The sequence below is a fragment of the Lissotriton helveticus genome, chromosome 3_1, assembly GCF_964261635.1.
Source record: "Lissotriton helveticus chromosome 3_1, aLisHel1.1, whole genome shotgun sequence".
Taxonomy (NCBI): domain Eukaryota; kingdom Metazoa; phylum Chordata; class Amphibia; order Caudata; family Salamandridae; genus Lissotriton; species Lissotriton helveticus.
In genome coordinates this window covers 584,523,989-584,551,508 of record NC_136061.1, presented here as the reverse complement: position 1 = coordinate 584,551,508, position 27,520 = coordinate 584,523,989, and the positions used below count along the sequence as shown (strand labels likewise).

The window sequence follows — 27,520 nt, the reverse complement described above, 5'->3', positions numbered from 1 at the left end:
GGCTGGGTCAGTACTTTAGGCCCCGGCTCAGACACTGGAGGAGGCCCAAAAATGAAAGACGGTGTAACTTCATCAATAAAAGCGATTAAAACTCCGGGATTGCCCCCCCCGGGCTCAGCGACGATTCAGACACACGGGAGTCTGGCGGGAGGTCAGGATAAAGTTCAGGATAAGTCCGCCAGCGACGGAGGTTGACGGAGCTGGGAGCTTATGCGGCCATCTTGGTTGCTTGCGTAGCTCCTCCCCCCAGCATTACTTTCTTGAAGTTGAAATCTTCTCGCGACTCCTGTCCCTCCAGCCTGTGGGTCCATTTGAGGGTCACCTTTCCTTCTCTTAGGCTCCCCTGTTTGCTCGGGGCCTGCCCTGAGTCCCCTCCCTTTGGTGAGTCCCCTGGAACTTGCTGGTTCCGATGTTGCTCCTACTTTAAGTCCTGCGTGGCTTGCCTTTGCCAAGGCTTGTTGGTGCACCCGCTGGAGCCCGACTCCTCAGCACTCGACGTCCTTCGTGGGACAGCTTGTGCATGGTTCCTGGTCTTCCTCAGCATCGCCTGGTCCTCACAGCTGCAGAGTCAAGGTCACCATCATCCATCCTGCAACAAGCCTCCTGGTCACTCCTGAGTGACATAGACTCTGTCCCCTCTGCTTGCAGCTACTTCTTGTCTAGATCTACCTTCGGATTCCACCGGACACTCTCTCCTCTTCCAGCAACAGTACTTTCTTGAAGTCCTCCATTGGAAACGATGGCGGTTTCCGACACCACTTCACACGTATGCACCCGACTTCCCTGGTGTAGGTAACGTTGGTACTAGGGTATTTATGGGTGGGGTGGCTCTCCAACCTTCTGTCTCCAACTGGGTTTCTTCAGGGTCCACTGGGAAGGTCCTTAATCTATAAAAAATAAAACCGCAACTTACACGTAGAGCTGTATGGAGCATGCAGTTGTGTACTCACACTGCACACGCTCTCCGTGGGGTCCTTAACTACTTACCTTGGGTGGCTCCTTGGGTCCGCAGCACTTCCCCGTCATCTTGACACTGTCTTGACTCCATTTGTGGTTCTTATACCACTTTATTAGTATATGGTTTGGTCCCCCTCCGCATCCCCCCCCCCCACCCCAGGCCACTGTGTATTTCTTGCTATTCACTGTGCTTCTTTGCTAACGTATTGTGTGCATTCTGCATATCTCCAGATAGGAGATATTTCTATGTTTACAGAGTGTTATATAATAACTACATATTTTTATAACTACTTTGTGTGGTTCTTTTTCACTTAATCTATACTATAAAATTGCATTCTGGTAAAACAATCTGCTTTACACTCCTTCTGGACTAAGCCTGAAGGCTGCTCTCCACAGCTACCACTTAGAGAGCTTTCTAAGGTTGTCAAAGACCTCTTAAATCACCATAAGGGTTGTCTGGACTGGTGCAAGTTGCCCATCATATACCAGGCCTGATACTCACGGTGGTTAAAATAGGAGTATTAATTGAATCCTGTTGATGAGAGATAATTATTGTTTGTGGGGTGTTAACTTCTTTCAGACTTTCTTGTTTGGTTCCTCAGCTTGTCATGAATGACATTCCAACTGTTTGTGATAGTTCAGTCCGGAAGGGGTGTGAATGATTTCTCGGACTATTTGAGAAAGGCAAACCACCTTCATGCTGCCAGTATTTTCCCATTTTCCATGTCAGTCAAACAGTTATCACAAACACTGCAAAGTGTCACCTTCAGTTAGTTGTTGTGTGAATGTGTCTGATCAACGTTGAGTAAAAACCAATTTCGAAATTTTTTCACTGGCATTTGGGAGGTGTGTTGCTAAACTTTTCTTAAATACTGACCACAACTACTTCCTGATTTTTGCAGATCAGTGATGGTCGATCGAGCCGAAAACTTGCTCCACGATCACTATGGTGGTAAAGACTATTGGAATGTGAGTATTTCGTAAGAATATTGGTTTCCCGTGGGGTCGGCAGGTTTCATATTTGAGCGACTGACCTCACCTTTTCCCAAGGCTGGAGTTTCATTGATCTGGCAAAATAGCAAAATCTTTTTGCCACTGATGTTTTAGAGCGACTAATATGTCTGTGTATATTTTTGTCGTCATCCAGTGCGTGTTGGCAGGAGAAATATAGTATGTGTGTTGGCTGATTTGTTGGGTACAATATCCTTTCAAGCAATAAAGACCTGCTTTTTCACTGTAAAGGATGCTAGTTATAGTTGGGAATCATGAGGGATTTATTGGAACATATCCCTTGTTCAATTTCTGCAGGCGACTACATGACAAAAAAGGATTGAATTTAACCACACTTAAGTGATATACATACCCATAGTTGTTTTATTTTTCTTTTGTGTGAAAGTTTCAAACTTTTGTTCTCTGTTGAAATTCTCCTTCGACTTTAAGTTACAGTATCAGCTCTAAAATATTTTTTTAACATTTAAAATGTAATTCTGAAGCAGAAGCAACACATGTCAGGTAGGTCCGGTGCTCTGGAGCAGTGGAAGAGGGAAGAGGTGGGGGGAGCAATAGATGGAAGTTGAAGTGTTCCTGATGCACTTATAGGGAGCCGTTCATGACACAGAGGCAGCTGCACAACAGTGTGCAGTCAGAATGAACAGTCTTCTAGACGAGTCGCCCAACCATCACTGGTGCCACCTACAGGATTCGCTGAGTCTTCCAGCGATCTCTGGTCTTTTCAAAGTCTCATTTGAGATTAAGAAGCAGAGGTAATCGCCCAGTAGGGAGCCCACCTCTCATCTAGGTCTTCCCAGCCAATTAACAATTTGGAAGCATTACATTTCTTCAGCCAACTTTAATGTCTGATACATGCTCTGTTGTCCCACTGCTCATTAACATCTGACAAGAGCTTCTCTGGCAAATTCCATGTGGAGTTACCCCAACAGTCCAAGTTCGTCAAGTCTTCTCACTACTAACGGAATACGTTTCCACATACTTGGTAGGTTGTGAGCACTCTGTAAATTGCCATATTTGTTTTCTATCTGAAATAGTGGACTGTTTAAGAAAATTCTCGACAGTTGCATGTGCTAACTCCATGGAAAGCTTAAGTTCATTTTGTTTCATGGCCACTATGATACTTCTTTTGAAGTTTGTATGTGCATACAACATCATTGTTTGTGGCAGTGGGCAACACCAACTACTCTTTTAGCAAAGTAAGTATTAGACCTGGTATCATTGGCGTTAGTCTCCCTTCCATGTTTTACTGATTGCCTCCTCTGTTTTTTTATCTGTTTGCTGGTTAGATACTTTGGGCACTGTGCCACTGCTATTCAATCAATCAATCAATCAATCATGCCATTTGTATAGCGCACTACTCACCCGGGAGGGTCTCAAGGCGCTTGGGGGGAGGGGTATGCTACTGCTCGAACAGCCAGGTCTTGAGTTGTTTCCTGAAGGCGAGATGGTCCTGGGTCAGCCGAAGGTGGATGGGGAGGGAGTTCCAAGTCTTGGCAGCCAGGTAAGAGAAGGATCTTCCTCCGGCGGTGGCTCTTCGGATGTGTGGTACGGCTGCGAGGGCGAGGCTGGTGGACCGTAGCTGGCGGGTGGGCGTGTAGAAGGTCAGGCGGTCGTTGAGGTACTTGGGGCCCAGGTCGTGGAGAGACTTGTGTGCTTGGCTGAGGAGCCGGAACTATTCAGTGCCACAGTGCAAGTGCTCACTAGTTAAATTGATGTATTGATTAGTGACTCCATGATTGGGTTTTTTGATTTACTTGTCAGACCCTCGTATAGTGCACCAAGTGTGCCATGGGCTTGTAAATCAAATGCTGCTGGTGGGCTTGCAGCACTGGTTGTGCCACCCACAGAAGCAGCTTGTATAGTGTGTCTCAGACCTGCCATTGCAGAGCCTGTGTGCAGTCTAGTACTGCCATGTCGACTTGGTAAGTGCACCCACTTGCCAGTCCCTAAACCTTCCTTTTTCTTCATATCAGACACCCCTAAGGTAGACCCAAGGGCAGGGTGCATTGTAAGTATAAGATAGGACATGCCCTGGTGTGTGTGGCATGTCCTAATAGTGAGTTACAGCCATTTTCGTTTTTCACTATTGCAAGGCTACCTGTTCCCCCCCCATATGCCAGATTGGGCAGTTTGATTATAACATCTTATCATCCTAACTGACCCAGGGAACATGGTAAAAATTCGAATTTAGTATGCCTGAACTCAGAGTGATAAAATACATCTTTTAGTCAAGTTGGTTTTAACATTCTGTTTTTGAAAATACCACTTTTAGAAAGTAGTTATTTCTTGCCTAACCATCCAGTCTTCCTCTGGTGGCTTGTTTAGTGTATGTCTGGTTTTGTGAGTGACAGGGGCTGGGGGATTCCAGGAGAAAGGGTGAGTCAGCACAAGGCTGAATAGACCTATGTGCATGCAGATGGGTGGGAGGAGTAGCACCTGGGTCTGAATAGGGCTGTGCCTGCCTTCCACAATGCTGGCTCCACCGCCTGTGGTGTGTCTGATGACCCTGGCCCACCCTGCCAAAGGAAAGCAGGAGGCATGTAAACAAAGTGCTCCAGGACTGCACAGAACTGGTTTGGACTGGGTACAGGACCCTCTGCCTTCGGAGGACAAAGGATTTGCTAGTATAAATATGGGGACCCAGACTCTAGATCCCTTGTATTTGTATAGCGCAATATTCATCCCAAGGGACATCACGGAGCTAAGACAAAGCATAGTACAGGCTATTGTAGGAGTATAGTTTTCTAATTATCAGGTTAGTAGCTCAGGAATAGGTGGGTTTTTAGCTTTTTTCTGAACATTAGGTAATCTTCCGACATGCGAAGTTCCGATGGGAGTTTGTTCTAGAGGACTTCTGCTAATTTTGAGAAAGATCGGTCACCCATCCTGACTTTAGTCGAACGCCTGACTGTCGCCAGTGCCTGATGGTGGGATCTCAGGTTGCACGAGGGTACATAAAAATCTAATTTGCCATGCAGGATTTGTGGGCCAGTTTTATATAGAGTTCTATGTGCATATCACAGGAGCTTGAAATTGGCTCTTTGGCGTACAGGCAACCAATGTAACTCCTTCATACAGAAGGAGGCTGAGCTGTATTGCTCTTATTACTTATCAGTTTAGCAGCGGTATTTTGTACTACTTGGAGTCTGGTGAAAAGGTAGTCCGCCATGCCAACATACAGTGCATTGCCATAGTCCAGCCTACTCACAAGAAGTGCCTGTGTCACTGTTTTCCTACAGTTTAAAGGGATCCAGGGAAAGAGTTGTCTAAGAAGTTTTAGTGTGGCAAAGCTTTTCCCGCACAATAGGCGTACTTGATTCTGCATGGACAGGGCGTCATCAAAGATGAAGCCCAAATTCTTAGCAGCCTCCCTCGGCTCAGGGACAGTGCCCAGTGTCTGGGGCCACCAACTATTATCCCAAATTGCATGGGCGCCTCCAAAGAGTAGGATCTCTGATTTTCCGGCATTTAGCTTTAGGCAATTTCCAGACATCCAACCTGCAATTTCTGTATGGTAGTGTATGAGATTGTCTTTAGTGTCGACTTTTGTCATTTTATCAAACAGGGGAATTATCAATTGTGTGTCATCAGCGTAGGAACCTATATCGAAACCCCATTTCTTGCTGATGTCTGCTAGGGAAGAAACATATATATTAAAAAGTGTAGGTCTCAAGGTAGCTCCTTGTGGAACTCCGTAATTGACTCTTTTTGCAGTGGAGGAATAGGGACCCATTTGAATTATCTGGGTTCGGTTTTTAAGAAAAGACGCGAACCATGCTAGGGCTTTTGAACACAGCCCTTTTTTATAGAGAATTTGTAGCAGCTTGCTGTGGGACACAGTATCAAAAGCCGCTGTGAGATCCAAAAGGATCAGTGCTACTGTTTTGCCCTGATCAACTAAAGACCTAATATTATCAGACACAGCTAGCAAGGTGGCCTCAGTGCTGTTGTTTGCCTTAAATCCGGTTAGTTGGCTGGATCATAGATTTCAAGACCTGGTTTCTTAAAAAAAGGGGAAAACAACAGCTTTGTTCCATATATCTGGGAAGGATGCAAGCTCTAAAGATTGATTGAGAGCTTTGGTGACCTGCGGGCATAATACTGACACCAGGCGGGAGAAAATGAAGTGTTGACAAGGTTCTAGTGGAGCAACAAGACAAACCTCTGCCAAGGAGAACCAAGGAAGCTGTAGGAGTTGGACTGCCCCTCTTGTTGCTGGGCTGACCTACATTGGTGTCTTCAGTGCCAAGGAGAGGAGTAGGAGCTTTCAAAGAACTTTCATCATCATGCAGAATATTACTCCAAGGACTTAATTTGAGCTTGCCTCATGACCGAAGTCTCAGGGATGCCAGACTTCACCCCTTCAGTTTGCCTGCATCTGGAACTCACTGTTCTAGCTGCTACAGAAGGAATTCTCCAACACCGACTCTGGCAAGCGACTCCGTCATCTGCAACGAAGCCGTGAGCGTGCTCCGACTTGCCCATAGGCCCGACACCTGCTGGCGGATCGTAGACGTGGGTGGTCAAGAATCCCTCGACACCGTGGTACGGAACCATGGTTTCGGCGCCATCGTGATGTCACCTCCTCTCCGGTCAGGAACCGACACCTCCCCTGCCTGCGCAAGCTTCCAGGACACCTACAAATCATCTCCCCAGAAGTAAGGAACCGACACCTTAATGCGCCAACAACGCCGCACCTCCCCGACGCCGTGAGCTGTCTTGGTTTTCGCTTCTCCAAGGAACTGTTCTCAGTGGGTCTGTTTTGACTCCGGGCCCAGCGCCGCGCACCTCGCAGTCGGCGCCGTACTTTGGGATTTCTTTGACCTTAACGTCGGGATTTCTTTGACCTTAACGTCGTGATAACTCCAGTTGAGGTTATCTGTTGTTAAAGACTGCTTTTAAGTGAATAACCTACTTTTGAACTATTTCTACCATCTTGAAGAATTATCCTTGATTACAGTATTGTAGATTTTTGTCGTTTATGGTCTTGTGATAAGTCTATATAAAGAATACTTATTTTTATAAAACCTGTGTTGTGTTCATCTATAGTGTTTTCATTGTATTACTGTATGTGTTCACAAATGCTTAACACACTGCCTCTGATAAAAGCCTGTCTGCTCGTGGTAAGCTACCAAGGCGGTGAGCAGGGGTTTCCAATACTGTAATCCCCTTTCCCTGACTTAGAAGCAAGGGTACCTATTTGGTCAAAGGTGTATACCATTGCCAACTAGAGACCCCCAGTTCTAACAGTAAGAATATGTGATGGTCCAGCTACCTACTGTCATACATATCATGTCTTGAAATATACCATTCCCAACTATTTTCCTAATCTTTATGCCAAAAAGTAAGAAGTGCTGTATAACTTCAATCAACATGATACTATGCAGTGCCTCAGTACAGAATTATTTCGTAGACTGACAAAGTAGCAGACACTTTTTTTTTTAACATCAACTTAACTTAAATGAAAGCGATTGCTATGACGTTGGAGGAGATTTTTACGCCTGTTTTATTTATGATAGTGTTTGCATTTCTGTCTTTGTTTATTTTTGCCTCAAATATTGCAGATGTTAAGACTGGTAGTGTTATAACATTGTCTTTTTTGCTTGTTGAAATATGGCTCTCTTTGAATATTTAAAAAACTTCCCTTTTAACTTTAAAATCGCCACTTAATGATTTCTCACATTTTGAGTGTAGTTTTTAGGTCGAGCCTGGGCAGCGCATGCGCTGCTCTGCGAGGCATGCTGTATTCGAGTATGGACTTGAAGCTCCGTCCACTCTCTGCCCATATTTGTTTTTGGCTTGTAAATGCTGGCTTCTGATGTGTTAATAGGCTTGTTAGTCCCTCCTTAGTACCAACTTGTCTTCATTCGTAACCTCCCATGAGGACAGGCCCATTTACTTCAGTTCTATGACGGTATGTTTTATTTAGTCTGTAAGCACAATTTTTTTCAAATGCGTTTCTCCTACTGCAGGCATGACCTACTTTCCCGCAACTTTCAGCGCGCCATGCACGCTTTCACTTTTCAAGCAGCCCAGGTCAATGGTGGTCGATGTATCGCATTTACAAGAGTTTGAGCTATTGGCATTGTAAATGACAATGCCTTTTATGTATGTGTTAATTATCAAAACAGAAAAATAGTAGGCATTTTCATTTACAGTGCCAATAACTTAAACTCTCGCAAATGCGAGACCTTTTACATTGCAAATGCTTGTTATTCATTACTTGCAGGTCTGCTACTTCTGGGTTGCGGGACCTGTTGACAAGTCTCTAAACTGTGAATCATTTGGCCCTGGAATTTGAATATCGTGACTAAATCATAAATTATTTGTGGGTGCTGGTGCATGACAGGCCACTTCACACTATGCAAGCCTTTGTATCATTTAAGACGTGCACTGCTCTTTTTCTGAAGGGAGAAAACAGAAATTGTGGGCAAATAGCCCTCTGTGAAGGGTTACCACAAACATTTTTTACTTTCTCCTCCTCTTTTTCTAACCTTCTTTTTGTTCGCTTTAGGACTCTGGCCACTTTATCTTTGCTGGCCAATGCTCAGATACATTTGCTTCTCTCCTAAACATGGTGACATTGGTGTGTACATGATTAGCACATTTAGTTTACTAGTAAGTCCCTTGTACAGTGGTATGCCAAATACCCAGGGCCTGTAATCTGACTACTACTAATGGCCTGCAGCACTGGTTGTGACACCCACACAAGTAGACTTTTAAACCGGTCACAGGACTGCCAATACAAGGCCTGTGTGTGCAGTTTGCTGCCAATTCGACTTGGCATTTAAAACTACTTGCCAAGCCTTAAATTCCTCTTTTATTACACGTCAGTTCCCCCTAAGGTAGGCCCTAATTAGTCCCAACGGCAGGGTGCTGTGTAAGTGAAAGTTAGGACATGTACTCTTATGTTTTGCATATCCTGGTAGTGACCAACACCCAAATTTGTTTTTCACTACTGTGATGCTGACTCCGCTCATAGTCTAGCATTGAGAATTACTTAATATACTTTTAAGCTGTAATTCCTGATCAGAACGGAGTAGCTGCATCATGCTTTAGATCTTTGGAATGGTAATGATGATTCCTCTGTAATAGTAAAGTTGGATTTAACATTGCTATTTTAGAAATTCCACTTTTAGAAACAGGGCATTTCTGTGCTCTTACTGCCTTGCAGTCTGTCTCCAGTACTCATCTGGGGTGGGTGACAGCTACACTTTATGCATTCCCTGTAGACAGCCACAAACACAGAAAGGATAGGTGTGTCTGAGTACCCATTTACATATATCTGCATTCCGATGGTTCTTCCTGGGCAGGAAGGTAGGGAGGGTCTTCAATAGGTAGTGTCTTGTGTCGCACACAAAGGACTGATTCCCCCCAATAGCTAGTCTGGAGCCATGACTGGGAAGAAAGGAGAACCTGCATGCACTTCAAAGATCCTTCTTTGATGTCACCTCCACTTCAAATGCACAACTTTGTATACGTACTGGGCCTCTGACCCTACCAAGACTGTATACTACTGGACCTCCATCCAAGATACTTTTTTATCTGAACCTGTGTCCAGTAGCTGGTATGCCCTCCATTGCTGTCTTCCTGAAATTTGGATTTACCCCAGTCCAGCGTGACCTCAAGTAACCTCTAAGCACTATTTGTTTCTAACCACTACATTTTTAAATTAATATTTAAAAATTCATAATTCTGGTTCTACCTATTGGATTTTTGTTGTTTTGGTCTTGATTTACTCATAAAATTGTCTGTGTTCCTAAACCTGTGTGGAGTATTTTCATGGGGCTTTCATTGAGTTGCTGTGTGTGTTGCACACATACTTTACATATCGCCTCTTTAGATAAGCCTGACTGCTCTGTGCTAAGCTACCAGAGGGTGAGCACAGCTTATCTTTTAGTGTGTATCTGGCTACTTACCCTGACTAGAGTGGTGGTTCCTGCTGGTACAGGGTTCATACTCTGACAACCAAAATCCCCAGTTCTGACAGGAATCTAGAAAATAATGTCCAGGACCAAACTGTGTTCCAACCAAGTATGCCTTATAATATCGCAAAAATAAACTTCTTTTCGATTTCAAAGGGCTATCTAGACTACTAAACAACTCATTCTATTTCTTTTCTTGTATCAAGTCTGCCTTTCAGTGGGGAGAGAAAATACTATTCCCCATTGTTAATGGTTTGTCTCAGTGTTTTACACTTGTCTCCGTACAAATAGTCTTAAACTGTCCATGCACTCACTTTGTCTCCCAATTAGAATACAGTAGGACTCCCCCCTCTTCCTATAGCTCTGGCAGGAAGCAGCACTCTTCTCCCTCACTTTACACTCACTGACCAAGACAAAAGGTACACATGCCTGCTGGATGTATGAATTTGACCACAGTTAAATAAAGAGCTTTTAGTAGTACGGCACACCATCGCTCTAGACACTTGCTATTGTCTCTTCCTGTCTTTTGAGTCCATCACTGCACACTGTTTTTTGTTTTGTCCCTTAAAGCTGAAGAAGCATTTTCATTTTGTCTAGAATTGTTTTGTGTAGGTTTCTTTGTCGGTTTGCTGTTTATGCTTTTAATAGCATAGAACTACATGCTTAATCTGTTTCCTAGAAAAAGAGCACTTGTCTAGTGTCTGGGAGATTATCAACAGTTCCTCGCAGGACTTGGTTGCTTCTTAATGTGGTGCTCATGGGCTTGCTGTGGGTTATGGTTATTCCATGATTGCTGGAGAGCTTCATCAATCCCCTTTAATTGCTTACAGTCGCTAGTTTGTATTGGAGGGCCCTGTTGCTTGTCCAGTGACCATTGTAAAGGAATATAACTGTTGTCTGGTATTGTTTTGCTCTAATGATATTAGTCAGGCTTTCCTATCTTTAACAAGCAATGGCATAGCCAATAGGTCTCACTTTTGGGACCTTCTAAGTATTTAGTTATGCATCACAATATCCTTGGTGCAACAACATAAATTGTTGCATGGCTAAACACTTATAAGATCCCAAACGCGAGACCTGGTGGCTATGCCAATGCTTGTTGTACTTGTAGCATATCTTAAATGTCAGCAAACAGATTGAAAGTAAAGTGTTAATGTTAGTGGGTTTCCACAAATTACATGGTACGGACCATGTGTGGATGGTCTGTCTGGCAGTAGATTTGGCAACAGACAAGTGTGGCGACATGCACATAGGCATCTAGAAGCATGAAATCTGAAGAGATGGGCCGATTACATTAGTTGACGCAAGGAGGGGCCGAGTCTGGAACAGCACGTCCCTTTATAACACATACACATGGAGTGAGTGGTGTTCTGGGAGGGCTGTCCTTTACGTTTGCTATAATCGCGGCAATCGCGCTTTTAATGTTTAAAGTAAAGCGCAGGTGCTGCCATTATAGCAAAAGTAAAGAAATAGAAAAAAAATCTATTTATTTGGCATGAAGCTGACAAGGGAGTGGGAGAAGGGGTAGGGAAGGGGATTCACGCGCGAAAGCCAGATGCCAGCAGTGCACGTCGCGCGTAACAGACAGCTGGTGGCCTGCAAAAGCTTGTGGTGGGTAGCACTTTGAAAGCCGCTTACTAAATGTCTCGCCGGTGCAGTGCATGCGCTGGCTCAGGCGAGACCTAAATATGTGTATCCTTTAACACAGTCGTGGAAAAAAAGAAGTTGTATTGGCATGAAATTGAGGAAATATTTTAGTTTTTGCGGTCAGGCTGAATTCTGTTTATCTTTATTATGATGAGGAACTCCTACGGAGGTTTACACAACATAAAACCATTATAAAACAATGATACATAGTACAAATTAAAATCAATTAAACACGTATAAAACCTCCAGTCTTGCATACATCTTTTAAAAATGACATTAACTGTCCATTATTAAGTGATGGCGTGCATAACGCCACCAAAATTATATTATGACTGCCATTCTGCAGGTGCAACCACTTGACAATATCATCGTGCATAGTGCAATAAAATTTGTACAAGCATCACATTTCAGTTCTCAAAACCATAGAAGCACGTTATCCCTCACTTAATCCCAACCTCACAAGAGAGTTGATGAACATCAGAAAAAAAATGAAAAAGCTAACATATATAAAAAGCTTATTTGATAGCTTAATTTTCGAACTTTTCCAGCATGCATAGTGCAATATGTAAAGTGCAAAAAATGCAGAATCCATTCTTATAAATGCAACTTTAACGGATAGTAGCATACATACACAAAATTAGAATATACCAGCGGTGCATGACTAAGAGACATGACCAGAAAAAACACCTTCTGTCCCATTCCATCAAAGCATTCCGGACGAACATTAACATTGAATATGTACTCCCACCTATGAGAAGCCACAGCCCTAATGGAAATACAATGAAAGTCTAATTAATAAAGTTCTTGTTGGACTCGACCATCCTGTAATCGGATCATTTAGGGGAGCATTGCATTAGTTTTGAACACGCACACATCATTCACCAGGCCATGATATTCCTGCCCCATGGCCATAATAGATATTCAAAAAAAGATTTTAAAAATCTATACATCTTATTCCAGATCATTTCAGTCAAAGAAAATTATACAAATTTACTAGCCTCCAAAGCAGAATGTATGTTATATTTAATAAATATAGGCCTTAAAAATGGCAACAAACATTCTGTAATGCTGAACACACAATATGTGGTTGAGGCCCTGAATATGTAGCAGGCACAGCTCTTATCTCCGGTCTGTTTTCAGGATTGTGCCCCAAATCCCAGTAATCACACGTAAAAGGGATTAGATCCAGTCACAGCAATAGGATCAGCCTTTTGATCCCATGTGGAAAAGTCCATATTAAATAGGCTGAGGTTTGTTCTCCAGATTTCTCTGTTGCCCCTCCCGATTATGCCGATTTGACTAGTATATATCTGACCAAATAAATTTTAGACACAGTACCGGACTTGGGCATGAAAGAAGCCTATATTAAGATCAATCGCAAAACTTTTGTTATCCCGCTTAAAAGACCTGAAGAACACACTTCTTTCAGCAAAGCAAAGCCAAAGAGGCCAAACTACAGATGCATAGCATTGTGGGTTGCAAGTGTATTCAAATTGCCTAGATGCTGAAATATTCGACCTTCAATCCCCTCAAAAGAGTGCCAATAACTCATGTCTAGCACTTCGCACGCATAGCACAAAGAAGGGGGGATTTTGGACTTATAGGCTGACAAGGCATGCACAAAATAATGTCTCTCACAAATGTTTCTAAAATCTATTCAGGGCATTGGGCTGAGAGAAAGCTCTGCTCACGCAAAGCTTCGTGTGATCAGTATCCCGTGTTCTTGGAGAAAACCTTCCTGAGATAAAGATACCAGTCCACTATTTCAAGTTTATCAGTACCCAAATACAATTAAAGTTCATGTTACGTCTGACCTCTTCTTGCGAAAGAGCAAGACTTTGCTTTTGGAACTATTAATCTTCAGAAATGGGCTTCAGCATACTTTGACAAGGCTACTAGGTGCCGCTGGGAGCCAATAGGAGTTAGGTCCATAGTGGCTACATCATTGGCATATAGAAGGGAGCCAAAGGACATCAAACCAATTCTCGGGGGTTAACCCCTTGCGTGAATTAAGGTGCCTTGAAGATCAAAAGTATATAAAGAAAACAAAAGGGGAGCCAACAAATAGCCTTACCTAAGACCATTATGTATTTAACCTTATGGGATAAACCCTGTGTCCCTCCCTTCAGAATTTGGCATCAGGTATCCGTGTGTAACTCCATAATAAGATCCAGGAGGTGGTGTGTAACACCCAAAAGAAGTAGCTTCCCCCACAGCGTTTGGCGATGTACTCTATCAAACATTGTGGAGTAATCAATTAATGCTGTGTATACCAGTTTACCACAATATAATACATATTTTTTCACTCCCATTTGAAGGATTGCAGTATTATTCAGTGTACTATGATTCATCCTAAAACCAGCTTGTTCGGGAGGAATAATATTCTGATCTTGTGCCTACTGCTGTTAAATGACAAAGTAAGCTCTTTGCGAACAATCTGCCAGATGCACCCAGCAATGCTATCTGTCCAAATCATGCCAGAGAGGATTTGGGGCCCTTCTTATAAAACGGTGCAATGAAACTGCCCTTCCATGACTGGAGGATTTTCCCTGAATGATAGCAATAGTTAAATAGCGGGGCAAGGAAATATCCCCAAGTTACAGCCTTCTTTTTAATCATCGCAGTGGGAACCTCGTCAGACCCCAACGTGTTGGAAGTTCTGGCATTTCTTTTAAACCCCACTATCTCATCCACAGAAGGGGCACCATACCCCTAGTGCCAAACCTCATCCACACAAATGTTCATGGGGATATCTAACTTGGTATTACTCACATACAACTGGGCTATATAATCCGCCCAAGTGTATTTTCAGGATTATGGATTGTCTTTACCACTTGCGGCCTCTCTTGGATTGATCCATTTTAATTTACCATCATTCCCTTCTACTTTTATGGAGCTTGCGACGGGTTTATAACCTTTTGTGACTATCAATGTTATACTGTTAACCCAGGGCAAACAGAAAAGGCTGAGTCCTATTTTCAGAAAATTCAAAGGCATGCCGCACTCGCACACTGAGCATCATGCTGTAACAGTGAGAAATAACTGACTGACGAGAATATGGTCTTGTTCTTCCTGATGAACTCTGTGAAGATTACCCTATATCTTTTTCCTCTCCACTCTCCCTTAATTTAGCTGGGGTTATTATTGGATAAAAGATACTTGGCAATTCTTCAGCCCTTGTCTGTGAGAAAGGGGCTCTATATATACTGGACTAGAATGAAGTACGGTGTGTATAGAGTCCACCAACCCCAGAGGTATAACAGAGGTTAAAGTCAGAACTGACTTTACTCTCCAAAGTGGTAGCTTGGTCGAGCAGTAAGGCAGTACCAGAGGACGGTGTAAAGCATTTGTTGTACACACTCAGTCAGCAAAAGGTTTCACACACTCAAGGACTGAACTCCTGGCCAATTGTTTTTATATTCACAGATATAGGTGTTTTATTTTTTGAACCAACAGTTATAAAAGTGTACTTTTCTTGTTACGAGTTCTCTCATGTAATTTCTTTGCAAAGGAGCAATAAAGTTCGGGTACACAATTAATACAATATTGACAGTAAGCAACACAATCCTAAAACACACTATAGCATTGAGCTCAATGGGTTTTCCACAGTATTTCGTGTGATTTTTAAAGAATATTTCAAGTTTTCAAAAGTAGACACTTAGAAGAAATTTCATAGAAAAGCAGACAATGGGTTCCTATGGAGACAATACAGATTACTCGTAACCCCGCTAGGGATTACTTGTATGGTTCAGTACCTGGCTGAAATGTACAGTACTGGCTTCTCCCCTGATCACAGGTGAGTACTTCGGAATTCGGACTTTGGCTGATTTTATGTGAATATTTTCAGTTTTCAAAACTTCACACTTAGAAAATTTTCTAGTCAAAATGGGTCAATCTCATCCAATGGCAGGGAAGTAAATTACCGGTTTCCAGGTGGGCACTTGGTTGGTGAAGTTGAGGTTCTGGGCAGAGACTCAGGGGTCCCCCAGGGTCAGGTAAGTACAGTTAGTTCAATCCCAGCGACACAGGGGCGGCCGGGTGCAGAGGTTGGTATGCCCAATGATATCCAATGAGGGATGGGGGGCCTTCGGTTGGTGGCTGCTGCCTAGCATGCCACACGGCTGTGGGAGCTGGGCTCCTGGTCACTTGCTCTGGGCAAGGGGGGAAGTAGGATAGGACACAGGGATCACAGCCAGCGGCTGTGTGCAGGGTGCTTTTGAGCCGTCGGGCGCTCAATGTTATCCAATGAGAAAGGTCAAAAAGGAACAAAGGCTGCAGGCTCGGGGACGGAGACTCTCCAGGGGCGACCAGCACTTCGAGAGGTAAGTTGGGATCTTGGAGCACAGGTAGGTACCCCAAAGGGAGGCACAGGGGGCTGTAGGGCGCCGGGTGCCGGGGTGTCTTTGGGTGTTGGAAAAGCTTACCCTCTGCTGGTCGCGGTTGGGGTGGCCCCTGTTTCTGAGTCTGCAGGCGTCGGCTGTTTCGTCGAGGAGGGTACTGGACTTCGGGTCTCAGTCACCGGGGGGACGTCCTTGTGGTCTTGGTTCGGGTTGGCCCGGCCCTGGCTCGGCTGGTGCAATGTGGGCTGGTCCAGAGCTTCCTGTTGGGCACCAGGTGAGTTGTTGCAGCAGAGCCTCTGCTGTTGGGAGTCCCAATCTTCAAGAGGGTCAAGGCAGGCAGGTCCTCTGGGTGTCCCAAGGTTGCTGTCCGCGGGGATCGCCGGGTTTAGGCAGGAGCAGGTTCCAGGGTCAACAGGCTGGTAGGGCTGGGGCCAAGTCAGTTGTTGTTCTCCTGTTGTTAGCAGCTGCCCGGCGGGTCTTCTTCTTCTTGATCTTCTTTCTTCTTTTTGGTATCGGGATCTGAGGAAGGAAGGTTCAGGGAGCCCCTAAATACTAAATTTAGGGGCATTACAGGTAGGGCAAGGGCAGGGAACAATGGGTCCCTGTCCTGGGGTGAGTACACCCCCTAGCCTGCTCCTCTCCTGTGGGAGGGGGGCAGGAGTGTAGCTGGGATTGGGCAGGACTCCCCATCTACAAGATGGCCGGAGACCGGGGTCGTGCTTTACCTCATCTCCTCCACCTGAGGGGTGGAGTTGGCAAAGGTTGGCACACCTGACGTAGTTTTTCCCGCCAGTCTTCCAGCCAGTGTGGGGGTAGAACTGGTGGGGACCAGTTGCTGGGTACAGCAAATGGTCTGGAGAAGCTCTCAGAGGCGGCATGCCTTTGAAGCTTCCCCCTGTCCATCCTGGGAGAGGAGACATAGCACCTCGCCCAGGATGTGCATTGTTGCAGGCCCAGGAGAGCGGGGGGCTCTCCACCCAGGGGTCCAGCAACATGTCTAGCTGTGTGGCAGCGTCTGCAGCCAGTCCGCCCAGATGGGGATTTTAGGTTCGGGTTTTGGAGGTAATCTCTAAGATGCCCTCTCGTGCATTTTACATTAAATCCCACACTGGCATCAGTGCGGGTTTAATGTGCTGAGAAGTTTGGTACCAAACTTGTCAGTCTTCAGTGTAGTCATTATGGTGCTGTGGAGTTCGTAATGACAACCTCACAGCACCATATACTCTTAATGGCATCACTGCACTTACAGTCCCCAGGAATGGCCCTGGGTACTGTAGTGGCACAGGGCTCACGCACCTGTGCCCTCACCTCGGGCATAGGGCACCCAGCTAGAGGGGTGACTGAAGTATGCCGGGGCAGTGGGTTCTGTGGGCATGGCACACAGGGATGTGTGCCATGTCGACTCTTGTTTTAGTTCTGTACTTAGGCACTCAGCCTGCAAAGGCATTGTGTGGGTGCAAGGGTACAGGGCCCCTGAGGGTGGCACAAGAAGTGCTGCAGCCCTCAGGGGTCTTCTCTGGTCACCATGCCCTGGGTACCTAGGATACCATTTACTAGGGGCTGACAGGTGGATAGATGCCAATTGGGTCTTTGGTTTCAGTACAGTTTTAGGGAAGGGACACATGCCCTCGGTACCTGGTTAGCAGGAGCTCAGGGCACACTCAGTCAAAGCACTTTAGCAATTCAGAAAATGCAATGCCAATGCAAGAAAGATGGCACTTTCTCATACAACCCCCTGTCTCCTCCCCCCGTCCCCCCTCCCCCCATCGAAAGGTGATGAGACTAACCTTGCCCTAGGGAGTCTTCATTGTCAAGTGGAAGAACCTGGAAAGTACACCTGGCAAGGGCAGTCCCTGGTCGGTGTTCCACCTCAAAGTCCATACCCTGCAGTGAGATGGACCATCTCAGTAGTTATGGATTTTCCCCTTTCATCTGCATTAGCCATCTGAGAGGTCTGTGGTCAGTTTGAACCAGGAAGTGAGTCCCAAACAGGTAGGGCCTCAACTTCTTCAGGGACCAAATCACAGCAAAGGCCTCCCTCTCAATGGCACTCCAACGCTGCTCTCTGGGGAGTAGCCTCCTGCTTATAAAAACAACAGGTTGGTCTTGGCCTTCCTCATTGATCTGGCAGCTTTTTGGTCATACCAGTGCTTCTGCAGCTCCTGGCTGGCCTCAGGGTTTTTGGATGCCTTATCCATGTACTTAGCCATTCTGGACCTGGGCCAAGCACATAGTCCACAATGTCTTGTTTGGGTTCTTGGAGAGGCCTCTCCCAACCCTCCTTTACAAGGCAAAGTGGTCCCCTTACAGGATGACCAAACAGAAGTTCAAAGGGTGAAAACCCCACTCCCTTCTGTGGCACTTCCCTATAAGCGAAAAGCAGGCATGGCAACAGGACATCCCATCTCCTTTTGAGATTTCAGGGAGCCCCATGATCATACCTTTCAATGTCTTGTTGAACCTTTCTATAATACCATTGGTTTGTGGGTGGTATGGGGTAGTGAACTTGTACTACACCCCACACTCCTTCCACATGTGTTTCAGGTAAGCAGACATGAAGTTGATACCTCTGTCTGAAACCACCTCCTTAGGAAACCCTACCCTGGTGAAGGCACCTAGGAGGGCCTTGGCTACTGCAGGAGCTGTAGTAACCCTAATGGGAAATACTTCAGGGTACCTAGTAGCATGATCCACTACTACTATAATTAATGTGTTCCCTGATGCTGTGGGAGACTCAAGTGGACCCACAATGTCCACACCTACCCTTTCAAATGGCACTCCCACCACTGGCAGTGGTATCAGGGGGGCCTTTGGCTTGCCACCTATCTTGCCACTGGCCTGACAGGTAACACAGGAGCTCACAAACTCCTTCACTTTTTGGTTCATTTGGGGCCAGTAAAAGTGGCTAACCAGCCTTTCCCAAGTCTTGGTTTGCCCCAGGTGCCCAGCTAGAGGGATGTCATGTGCTAAAGTTAGGAGGAACTCCCTGTAGTTCTGTGGCACTACCACGCTCCTGGTAGCTCCAGGATTGGGGTTTCTTGCCTCAGCATACAGTAATCCCTCTTCCCAATAAGCTCTGTGGGTACCACTGACATCTCCCTTTGCTTCTGCATCTGCTTGCTGCCTTAGGCTTTCAAGAGTGGGGCAGTCTCGCTGACCCTGGCACAGCTCTTCCCTAGTGGGTCCCCCTGGGCCCAGGAGTCCAGCCTGGTAAGGCTCAAGCTCCATAGGCTCAGTTCCCTCTAGGGTTTCCAAGTCCTCTCCCTGAGGAGAGGGGTCCTAAGAGGCTGGCTGTGTAGAAGCTGGTTCCCCAGTCTCCTTGCTTTTTCTCTTGGTTGGTTGGGCCATACTTTCATGCTCCAACCTCACTTGTTCACCCTTCTTTCTGCTCTGTGCTCTGGTTTGGACACACACCAGTCTAGGGATACCCAGCATGGCTGCATGGGTTACTTGCTCAACCTCAGCCCAGGCTGAGATTTCCAGGTCATTTCCAAGCAGACAGTCAGCTGGCAATTGTGGAGAGACCACTACCAGTTTCAGGCCAGTAACCTCCTCCTATCCTAATGTCACCATAGCCATAGGGCGTTGGGTGGTAATGGTGACTGGGTAATTTTCCCAACCAGGTATTGCTCTGGGGAAACCAGCTTTTCCCTTACCATAGTGATGCTGGGACCTGTATCCCTCAGGGCTTCTACTCTAGTTCCATTAATGGAGGGGTATTGCAGATACTTGTTACAGTTGGGTGGCCAACCAGCTACTTTGGCAACCTCCATTTCCCCTAAGGAGGCTAGACTAGCTTGAGTGTATTCCGAGATTTGCTCTGGGCACTCCTCTGATCCCATCTGTAGATTTACTGTCCCTGGAGTAGTGGCACTGGGTGCCTTAGGGGCTTTGTTGTAGGGGCAGTTTTTGTCTACAGTTAAATGTCCCAACTTCTTACAGTTGTTACTGTAGGCCTTGTTAGGATCAAGGTTTCTTCCCCTATAGGGCTGAGGCACATAGGGAGCAGTTTGGGACCCACCCACTGTACAGGTCAGTTGTTGTTGTCCTGTTGTTAGCAGCTTCCCGGCGGGTCTTCTTCTTCTTGATCTTCTTTCTTCTTTTTGGTATCGGGATCTGAGGAAGGAAGGTTCAGGGAGCCCCTTAATACTAAATTTAGGGGTGTTACAGGTAGGGCAAGGGCAGGGACCAATGGGTCCCTGTCCTGGGGTGAGTAGACCCCTTAGCCTGCTCCTCTCCTGTGGGAGGGGGGCAGGAGCCTAGCTGGGATTGGGCAGGGCTCCCCATCTACAAGATGGCTGGAGCCCGTGGTCGTGCTTCACCTCATCTCATCCACCTGAGGGGTGGAGTTGGCAAAGGTTGGCACCCCCCCCTTCCTGACGTAGTTTTTCCCGCCAGTCTTCCCTCCAGTGTGGGGGTAGAACTGGTGGGGGCCAGTTGCTGGGTACTGCAAATGGTCTGGAGAAGCTCTCAGAGGCGGCATGACTTTGAAGCGTCCCCCTGTCCATCCTGGGGGAGGAGATATAGCACCTCGTCCAGGATGTACATTGTTGCAGGCCTAGGAGAGCGGGGAGCTCTCCACCCAGGGGTCCAGCAACATGTCTGCTGTATGGCTGTGTGGCAGCCTCTGCAGCCACTCAGCCCAGACGAGGATTGTAGGTTCGGGTTTTGGAGGGAATCTCTAAGATGCCCTCTGGTGCATTTTACATTAAATCCCACACTGGCATCAGTGCGGGTTTAATGTGCTGAAAAGTTTGGTACCAAACTTGTCAGTCTTCAGTGTAGCCATTATGGTGCTGAGGAGTTCATAATGAGAACCTCCCAGCACCATATACTCTTAATTGCATCACTGCACTTACAGTGCCCAGGAATGGCCCTGGGTACTGTAGGGGCACAGGGCTCATGCACCTGTACCCTCACCTCTGGCATAGGGCACCCAGCTAGAGGGGGGACTGAAGTATGCCAGGGCAGTGGGTTCTGTGGGCATTGCACACAGGGATGTGTGCCATGTCGGCTCTTGTTTTACTTCTGTACTTAGACACTCAGCCTGCAAAGGCAGTGTGTGGGTGCCAGGGTACAGGGCCCCTGAAGGTGGCACAATAAGTGCTACAGCCCTCAGGGGTCTTCTCTGGTCACCATGCCCTGGGTACCTAGGGTACCATTTACTTGGGGCTGACAGGTGGCCAGAGATGCCAATTGGGTCTTTGGTTTCAGTACAGTTTTAGGGAAGCAGCACAGGCCCTGGGTACCTGGTTGGCAGGAGCCCAGGGCACACTCAGTCAAAGCTCATCAGCAATTCCGAAAAAAGTAGGGGCATACCAGTGCAAGAAAGATGGCATTTTCTCACTTTGTCTGTACTACCTTTTGATATTTTTGAAAGTCATGTAAGTCATTACGGCCAGTTCAATTGGCTAGTTCAGGCCAGAGGATATCAAGGTGTCTGTCTCAAATGGAAATGAGCTTCAGATTACATATTGCCTGTTCATGTTGTTTTCATATGCTAATTGGATCAAGTGTACTGTTGGCTCAGCTACGATACCTTAAGACCTGCTTAGTACATTACATTTTATGACACCTATTGCTGCACATGCCCCATAACCCTCTGATGTTTGTGTCTGATGCTTGTGTTGTAGCTCAAAAATCTGCAATCTTTCTAAAACTCACAATCCCTGCATTGTGCTTAGCCGTTCTTGGCTGGGTCAGTCCTGCCGGATAGTAGTTAGTATTACAAATTTGGAATCTTTGCCTTTACAAAATATGTTGTTCTTGCTTAAAGTAGGTCTAGTGCTATTAGTGGGAGATTACATTTTAGTTATAAATGAGAGGTGGAACAGAGCTAGCAAGAGTGGGGGCTGGCGGAGCGAACCACCTGGCCAGGAAAATTTGTGTCAACATTCAAACTTTTTGAACTGTGGAGGAAACTGGATAGAGGAGTTAAGCAGTTTAGATTATCCATTTCAGCAGCTCCAACATCTTATAAGGTTCACTAATGCAACTTTCCTAGCGAGGGTGTGTCTGACCATTCACATTGAGAATCACTCTGCCTTTACCACCCTCATGGGCAACAGAGGGCTGGAGGCTTAACCAATGCAATTTAAAAGATAAGAAGCTAATAACCTAAATTAAACCGACCATCCAATATTTTGAAAGAAAAATTGGCAGCTGTTGAATCAGATGCAACTGTATAGTACACATACAAAACAATAGTGAGGGGACAGATGATATCACAAGTAGTGGGGAAGAAAATTAAAAATTTGAGGATTGCATGAAGACACAGACAGACATTCTGATTCTCAAAAAACAGGTGATGCAAGGCCTATTAACAGAGGAGGCACAGACAAATGGTTAAGATTGCAATATAGCAAGACTTTAGAAAAATAGGCTAATATATATCTACCGAATAGGCTACATGCTGTCACAATTATTTAATAGAATTGCTAGTAAAATAACAAAACCGTAGAGAACCATATATGAAAAGGTAGGGGAAGAAGGAACCCTACTACCAGTGGCTATAATACTCAAACCAGGTAAGAACTACAAACAATACTCTTCTCATTAGCGCATTTTACTGCTAAATATGGAAAACATAATCATAGGACAGGTACTTATAAACAGATTATACAGGGTGTTGGTAAGCTTAATATATCCTTATCAGTCAGGCTACATGCCAACAAGATCGACAAGAGACGACCTCAGACGGTTGCACTGTTTAGTGGAAAGGGCATGCAAAGTGAGATAAGGAGCAGTGGTCTTGTCATTTGTCCCTGAACACACCTTTGCTTTGGTAGAATCTCCCTTATTTGAAATACTCCATAGAATGGGAATCTGGAAAATGTATATTTGGCGAAACTACTCTATAAAAAGCCTCTAGTAAGTGAATGGGACAGTGTCAAGGGAATTTCCTCTAAAGAGGGGCACACGGTACACTCTGCACTAGTGTTAGACCCACTGGTTTGCTGGATAAGTGGATTTGCATATCCTCAAAGTATATGACCAATATTCAGGTTTTAAAGTGAACTAGGAAAAATCTATCAGGTAACAGTTGACTGAGGAATCCAAAAGGAGGACATTGCGATGCCCATAGCAGATCACAAATACAATGTTTACATATCTAGGAGTACTTATTCCTAAATATGTCAATCTATTTATAGACTTAAACTAAAAATCGATTCTTACAGTATTTAGACATTATCTGGAACACTTGGAAAATTGCAGCTGCTGCTGTTGGGCAGAGCACCCATGTTCAGCTTATCACACTACCTAACCTTTTGTACGTGCTACAAGGCATGCCATTTTGGATACCTTAGGCCTTACTTCGACAGATACAATAACACACACCCTACCGTGAGATGCCCAGAATTTCATGGAGAGTGTATGAAGGTGGAATAGTACTGCCCCATTTGAGAAAATGTGATTGGGCTTCTCAGGTAATGATAATCAGTGCTTGGGTGTTTGCAGCTCAGCAAGAGGCCTCTTTTAGACTTGACAGAGATGCAATAGACCCATGCGAATATGTGCCCCGGTTGTATGTCACTAAAATCCCTCAGCAATTACAAGGACCCACAAAGTCAGTTAGTAAAGAATGGCATATAGCCATGGCAAAGATAGGTTGAAAGAGAAGGTTAACACTGGAGACACTACTCTGAGAAACTGGAATACTCAAGGAAGTAAGATACCAAGTTGGATATATAAAATGGGATACCATAGGTATCACTAAGATAGGAAACAGGGGGGGGGGGAGGGTGGAGAGACACAATAGATTAAAAACTTTTGAAGAGCTTCATAGTGAATATGAGTTGTCGAATGTGCAAAAATACAAGTGCATGCAATTGGGAGACACACTAGCGCTAAAAAACAATGGAAGACATAGAAGTTACTTCCCCTACAGAATATAAAGTACTAACCTCTACATATTTGAGACTAAACCTCAAATATGTAGAATGCTCGTTGGTAAAAATGCTCCCACACTGGCAAATGTGCGGTGACACTGAGAAAAAGACTTGGGGCATATTGATGACATAGAGTGGGAAGAGGTGTACAGACACCCCAGAATGGTGGCAATATGATCCTGGATTCCAGTTGGTACAATTAAAGATACCACATAGAGTACACTACAAAAACACAAATGACGAGCTTTGGTGGGACTAGTGATGAAAAATGTCTGAAAAACTGTGGTCAACCAGGTACCTTTTATCATATTATCTGGTAATGATCTAAAGTTTTTGAATTCTGGAAAGAGGTTAACCGGTGCATAGGGAAAATATGGGACTCCGACCAGGTATGCCCCTATAGAACAGTGATAGTAGGCATATGAAGTGACGACATACTACCCATATACCAAAAATATTTTATGCTATAGAGCTTATGGTGGCAAAGAGGAAATTAGCTAGAAATTTAGGAGGGCTGGAAACACCAACTATACAGGAATTAAAAAATAATATGACTGGGGCATGATGACTGAAAAGTATGTGTATGAGAGTAGAGGTTTTCCAAAGAAATTAAGAAAAACATAGGATAAGAGGTGATTATAGAGAATGGAATAGGCGAGGGATGGATTGCCGCCAATACGAAGTATAATACAATGAACCCACTCAAAGATGTTTTACAGCTAGGTATAAGAAATGCATATGATGTAAATCTGGTCGTATGCCTACTTGATTTGGTGTATGCAACTGAACTTACCTCAGATGTGACTATATTGCTTTTTTTAATTCCATGGATATAATAAAAAAAACAATAAAATGGCTTTAAAAAAGTAGTGTCTTCTACACTTAGAGAATTAAACACACTGTAACGAACCAATGTACTTTAAAATGACTTCTCAAATGTTTTCCCTGCTGCTGCCTTTCACAGTGCAGCTTGTGTAGAGGTTTGTTTCCCATTCTTCTGCTGTATGCTTAGACCTTTCCCCCTTTAAGTAAAGATCGCTGTCAGAGCACTGCTGCAGATCACCACCTTTGCACAAGCTGCTGTGAAACCCTGCTCAGTGTTTCATGCTCTTAGATGTGCTGAGGAGCCTAGTGTCTTAGTATATGTGCTGCTCTTAAGACTTTTCCTGTTCAATGCATTTTTGCTTTAAGCTTTCATGGAGCTCCCCAGCATAGTCTTCACTCAATGTTCTTGCCATTCCTGCAGACTCGACGTAGCATGGTCTTTGCCAAACACTTGCGAGTGGTGGGAGACGAATTTCGAGCAAAGTATTTGGACTCCAATGATGACATGGACAAAACACCCTACAATGAAGTATGGAAAGAGATGAAGGTGAGTCTTTTAGTACCTTCCAAGCAAGTCATTATGATTGCTTTTCTATGTGTGGTCAGTAAAAGGTGGCTGTTTGACAGTACTTGTGTCAAGGTTTGGTTTTCTGTACAACATTTAGAAATTTTTAGAATTAACTATTGTTTATACATATTGTCTTCTAATGTGGGTGTACATTTGAAATACTGTGTGCCCCTAGTGGTGGGCCTATATCGTGTGTCTAATGACGTTATTTTCTGTCCACAAAGCGGACACTTTCAAATCTGTAGTCTTTAGCGTTCAAATGACTGTATGGTGACAACTGTTCAACAGTAATGAAAATAAGTTGCATTTCACTCTATTTGCTATACAAATTGAAATGATTACATGGTCGAAATGTTGAAAATCAGCAGTTTTTAACGTTCAATTGATTCTATATTGCCTACCTATCCTCTATAACAAACACAAGTTGCGCTTTACTCTATTTGTTATATGAGTAATCATGATTATATGTTGGAAAGATCGAAATATGGAATGATTTACTGTTTAAATTGTTGTATTCGGTGATGGGTTCTTGTTGTAAATAGGTGATGATAGATGACAGGATACTTCTAGTTGATTATATGTAGATTTATTGTAGGACACAGCTGAGTACAAGCCTCGCCAGCTGACCAGACCACCAACTGACACTAGTGGAATTCTCCAGGTAGAAGTCAGAACATACATAGGCATTGTGGTAGAGAGAGAACAAGAAAACACTAAGAAAGGACTAAGACAAAAGACAACCATATTACATGAAGAATCAATGTACAACACATCTCCCTCCTTTATAGAAAAGAAAAGAAATAAAGGAAACAAAGATTACAATACAAAAGACTGCAACGACGACCACAAAGATAAAAGAGTATTTAGGGACACAGAACGAAACGAAACTCTCAGATGAAACAAAACACTCAAACAACACCTACCCCATGTTGTACAATAACAAGATAAATCCGAAATATCAATACGCTCCATCCCCCTCCCTTAGAGATTGGGAGAAACACAACATACCCCAAGAAAGTTAAAAAACCAAAAGTTCCCTTTTTACGGACACACAGACAGTGTAAACATGACCCCTCAAAATAAGGAACAACATAAGGAACCAAGCCTGGTAAATAACACAACTTTCCTTAAACAGGGTACACCTCAGGATAGACAACCAGGGAACTGACATGGGCAATGACCAATAAGAGCAGCACTAACCCTACAACCCATTTCAGAAAAACTAAACCAGACAACTGGAGAACTAATATAAGTATTGATTACTCACCAACTCTACACCCTCCAAAGTAGGCTACACCACACGACAGCACAGGATGTTTAACCTGGAGATTGACTAGTTCCAACACTATTTCTCCAAAGAAGGGTACAACACAGAGTACAAACCCTGAAACTAAACCTACAGCATGCCATGGGTACCAACAGGCCCCACACTCTCCCCAAAGAAGAGTACACCAATGGGTAAAAACACCACCATAGGAAAGTACAACAACAACAACTCACACAGGTTGCACAGGGTTCACACCCTGGAACTTATACACCAACATGCCCTACAAAGGGTATACCATGGGTACCAACTGGGCCCACACCCTCCCCATAGAAGGGTACACCATTGGTTAAAAGACACCGCCATAGGAAAGTAGAGCCACAACAGCTCTCAAAACACTTTCCACACTGACCCCCAAAACACTAAAAAGGTTAAACACACCAGGAAAAACACATAAGCCCTCCTAGATAGAGTACATCGGAGGAAATGGCCCTTCAGACTAGAATGAGACACCAAATGTCAGTGCAACCTCATAATAAAGAATACGAAAGGAGAAGAGACCCATGAAACCGTCATCACACACCTGGTGTTGACCTCTCACAATAATGCAACATTTACTAACAAACTCGGTGACCTAACCACCAATAACACAACAAAACAGGGTGACAACAAACGTTGCACAAGGTTCACACCTTGGAATTTATACTCTAACACGCCCTACATAGAGTACACCATGGGTACCGACTGGCCCCACACCCTCCCCAAAGAAGGGTACACCATTGGGTAAAAGACACCGCCATGGGAAAGAACAGCCACACACTTTCCACAATGACCCCCAAAACACAAGCTACAACAAACGTTGCACAAGATTCACACCTTGGAATTTATATCCCAACGACAAAAGACAACCATATTACATGAAGAATCAATGTACAACAGTTCTCTACTAGCTTCTATTCTTGAAACTGTTCTAATATAGCGGCCATACCTCCTTTTGACCGCACCAAGTATTCTTCTGTGTTTGGTGGTTTTTGTATTAATGTATTCTTCGCTTGGAAAGGCTTTCTGTATTCTATAATTGTGATTTGGCCACT

The 27,520-nt window shown here is 44.6% G+C and overlaps 1 protein-coding gene across 1 annotated transcript in view; it reads left to right on the top strand.

The window, feature by feature from the left end:
- The window catches only part of POFUT2 (protein O-fucosyltransferase 2), a 186,212-nt gene that overhangs the window by 84,322 nt on the left and 74,370 nt on the right, over positions 1–27,520 (top strand). Inside the window, exons 5-6 of the mRNA XM_078680558.1 lie at positions 1,860–1,926; positions 25,016–25,141. Coding sequence (XP_078536684.1) covers positions 1,860–1,926; positions 25,016–25,141 — 193 coding nt within the window. The remainder of the gene's footprint in view (positions 1–1,859; positions 1,927–25,015; positions 25,142–27,520) is intronic.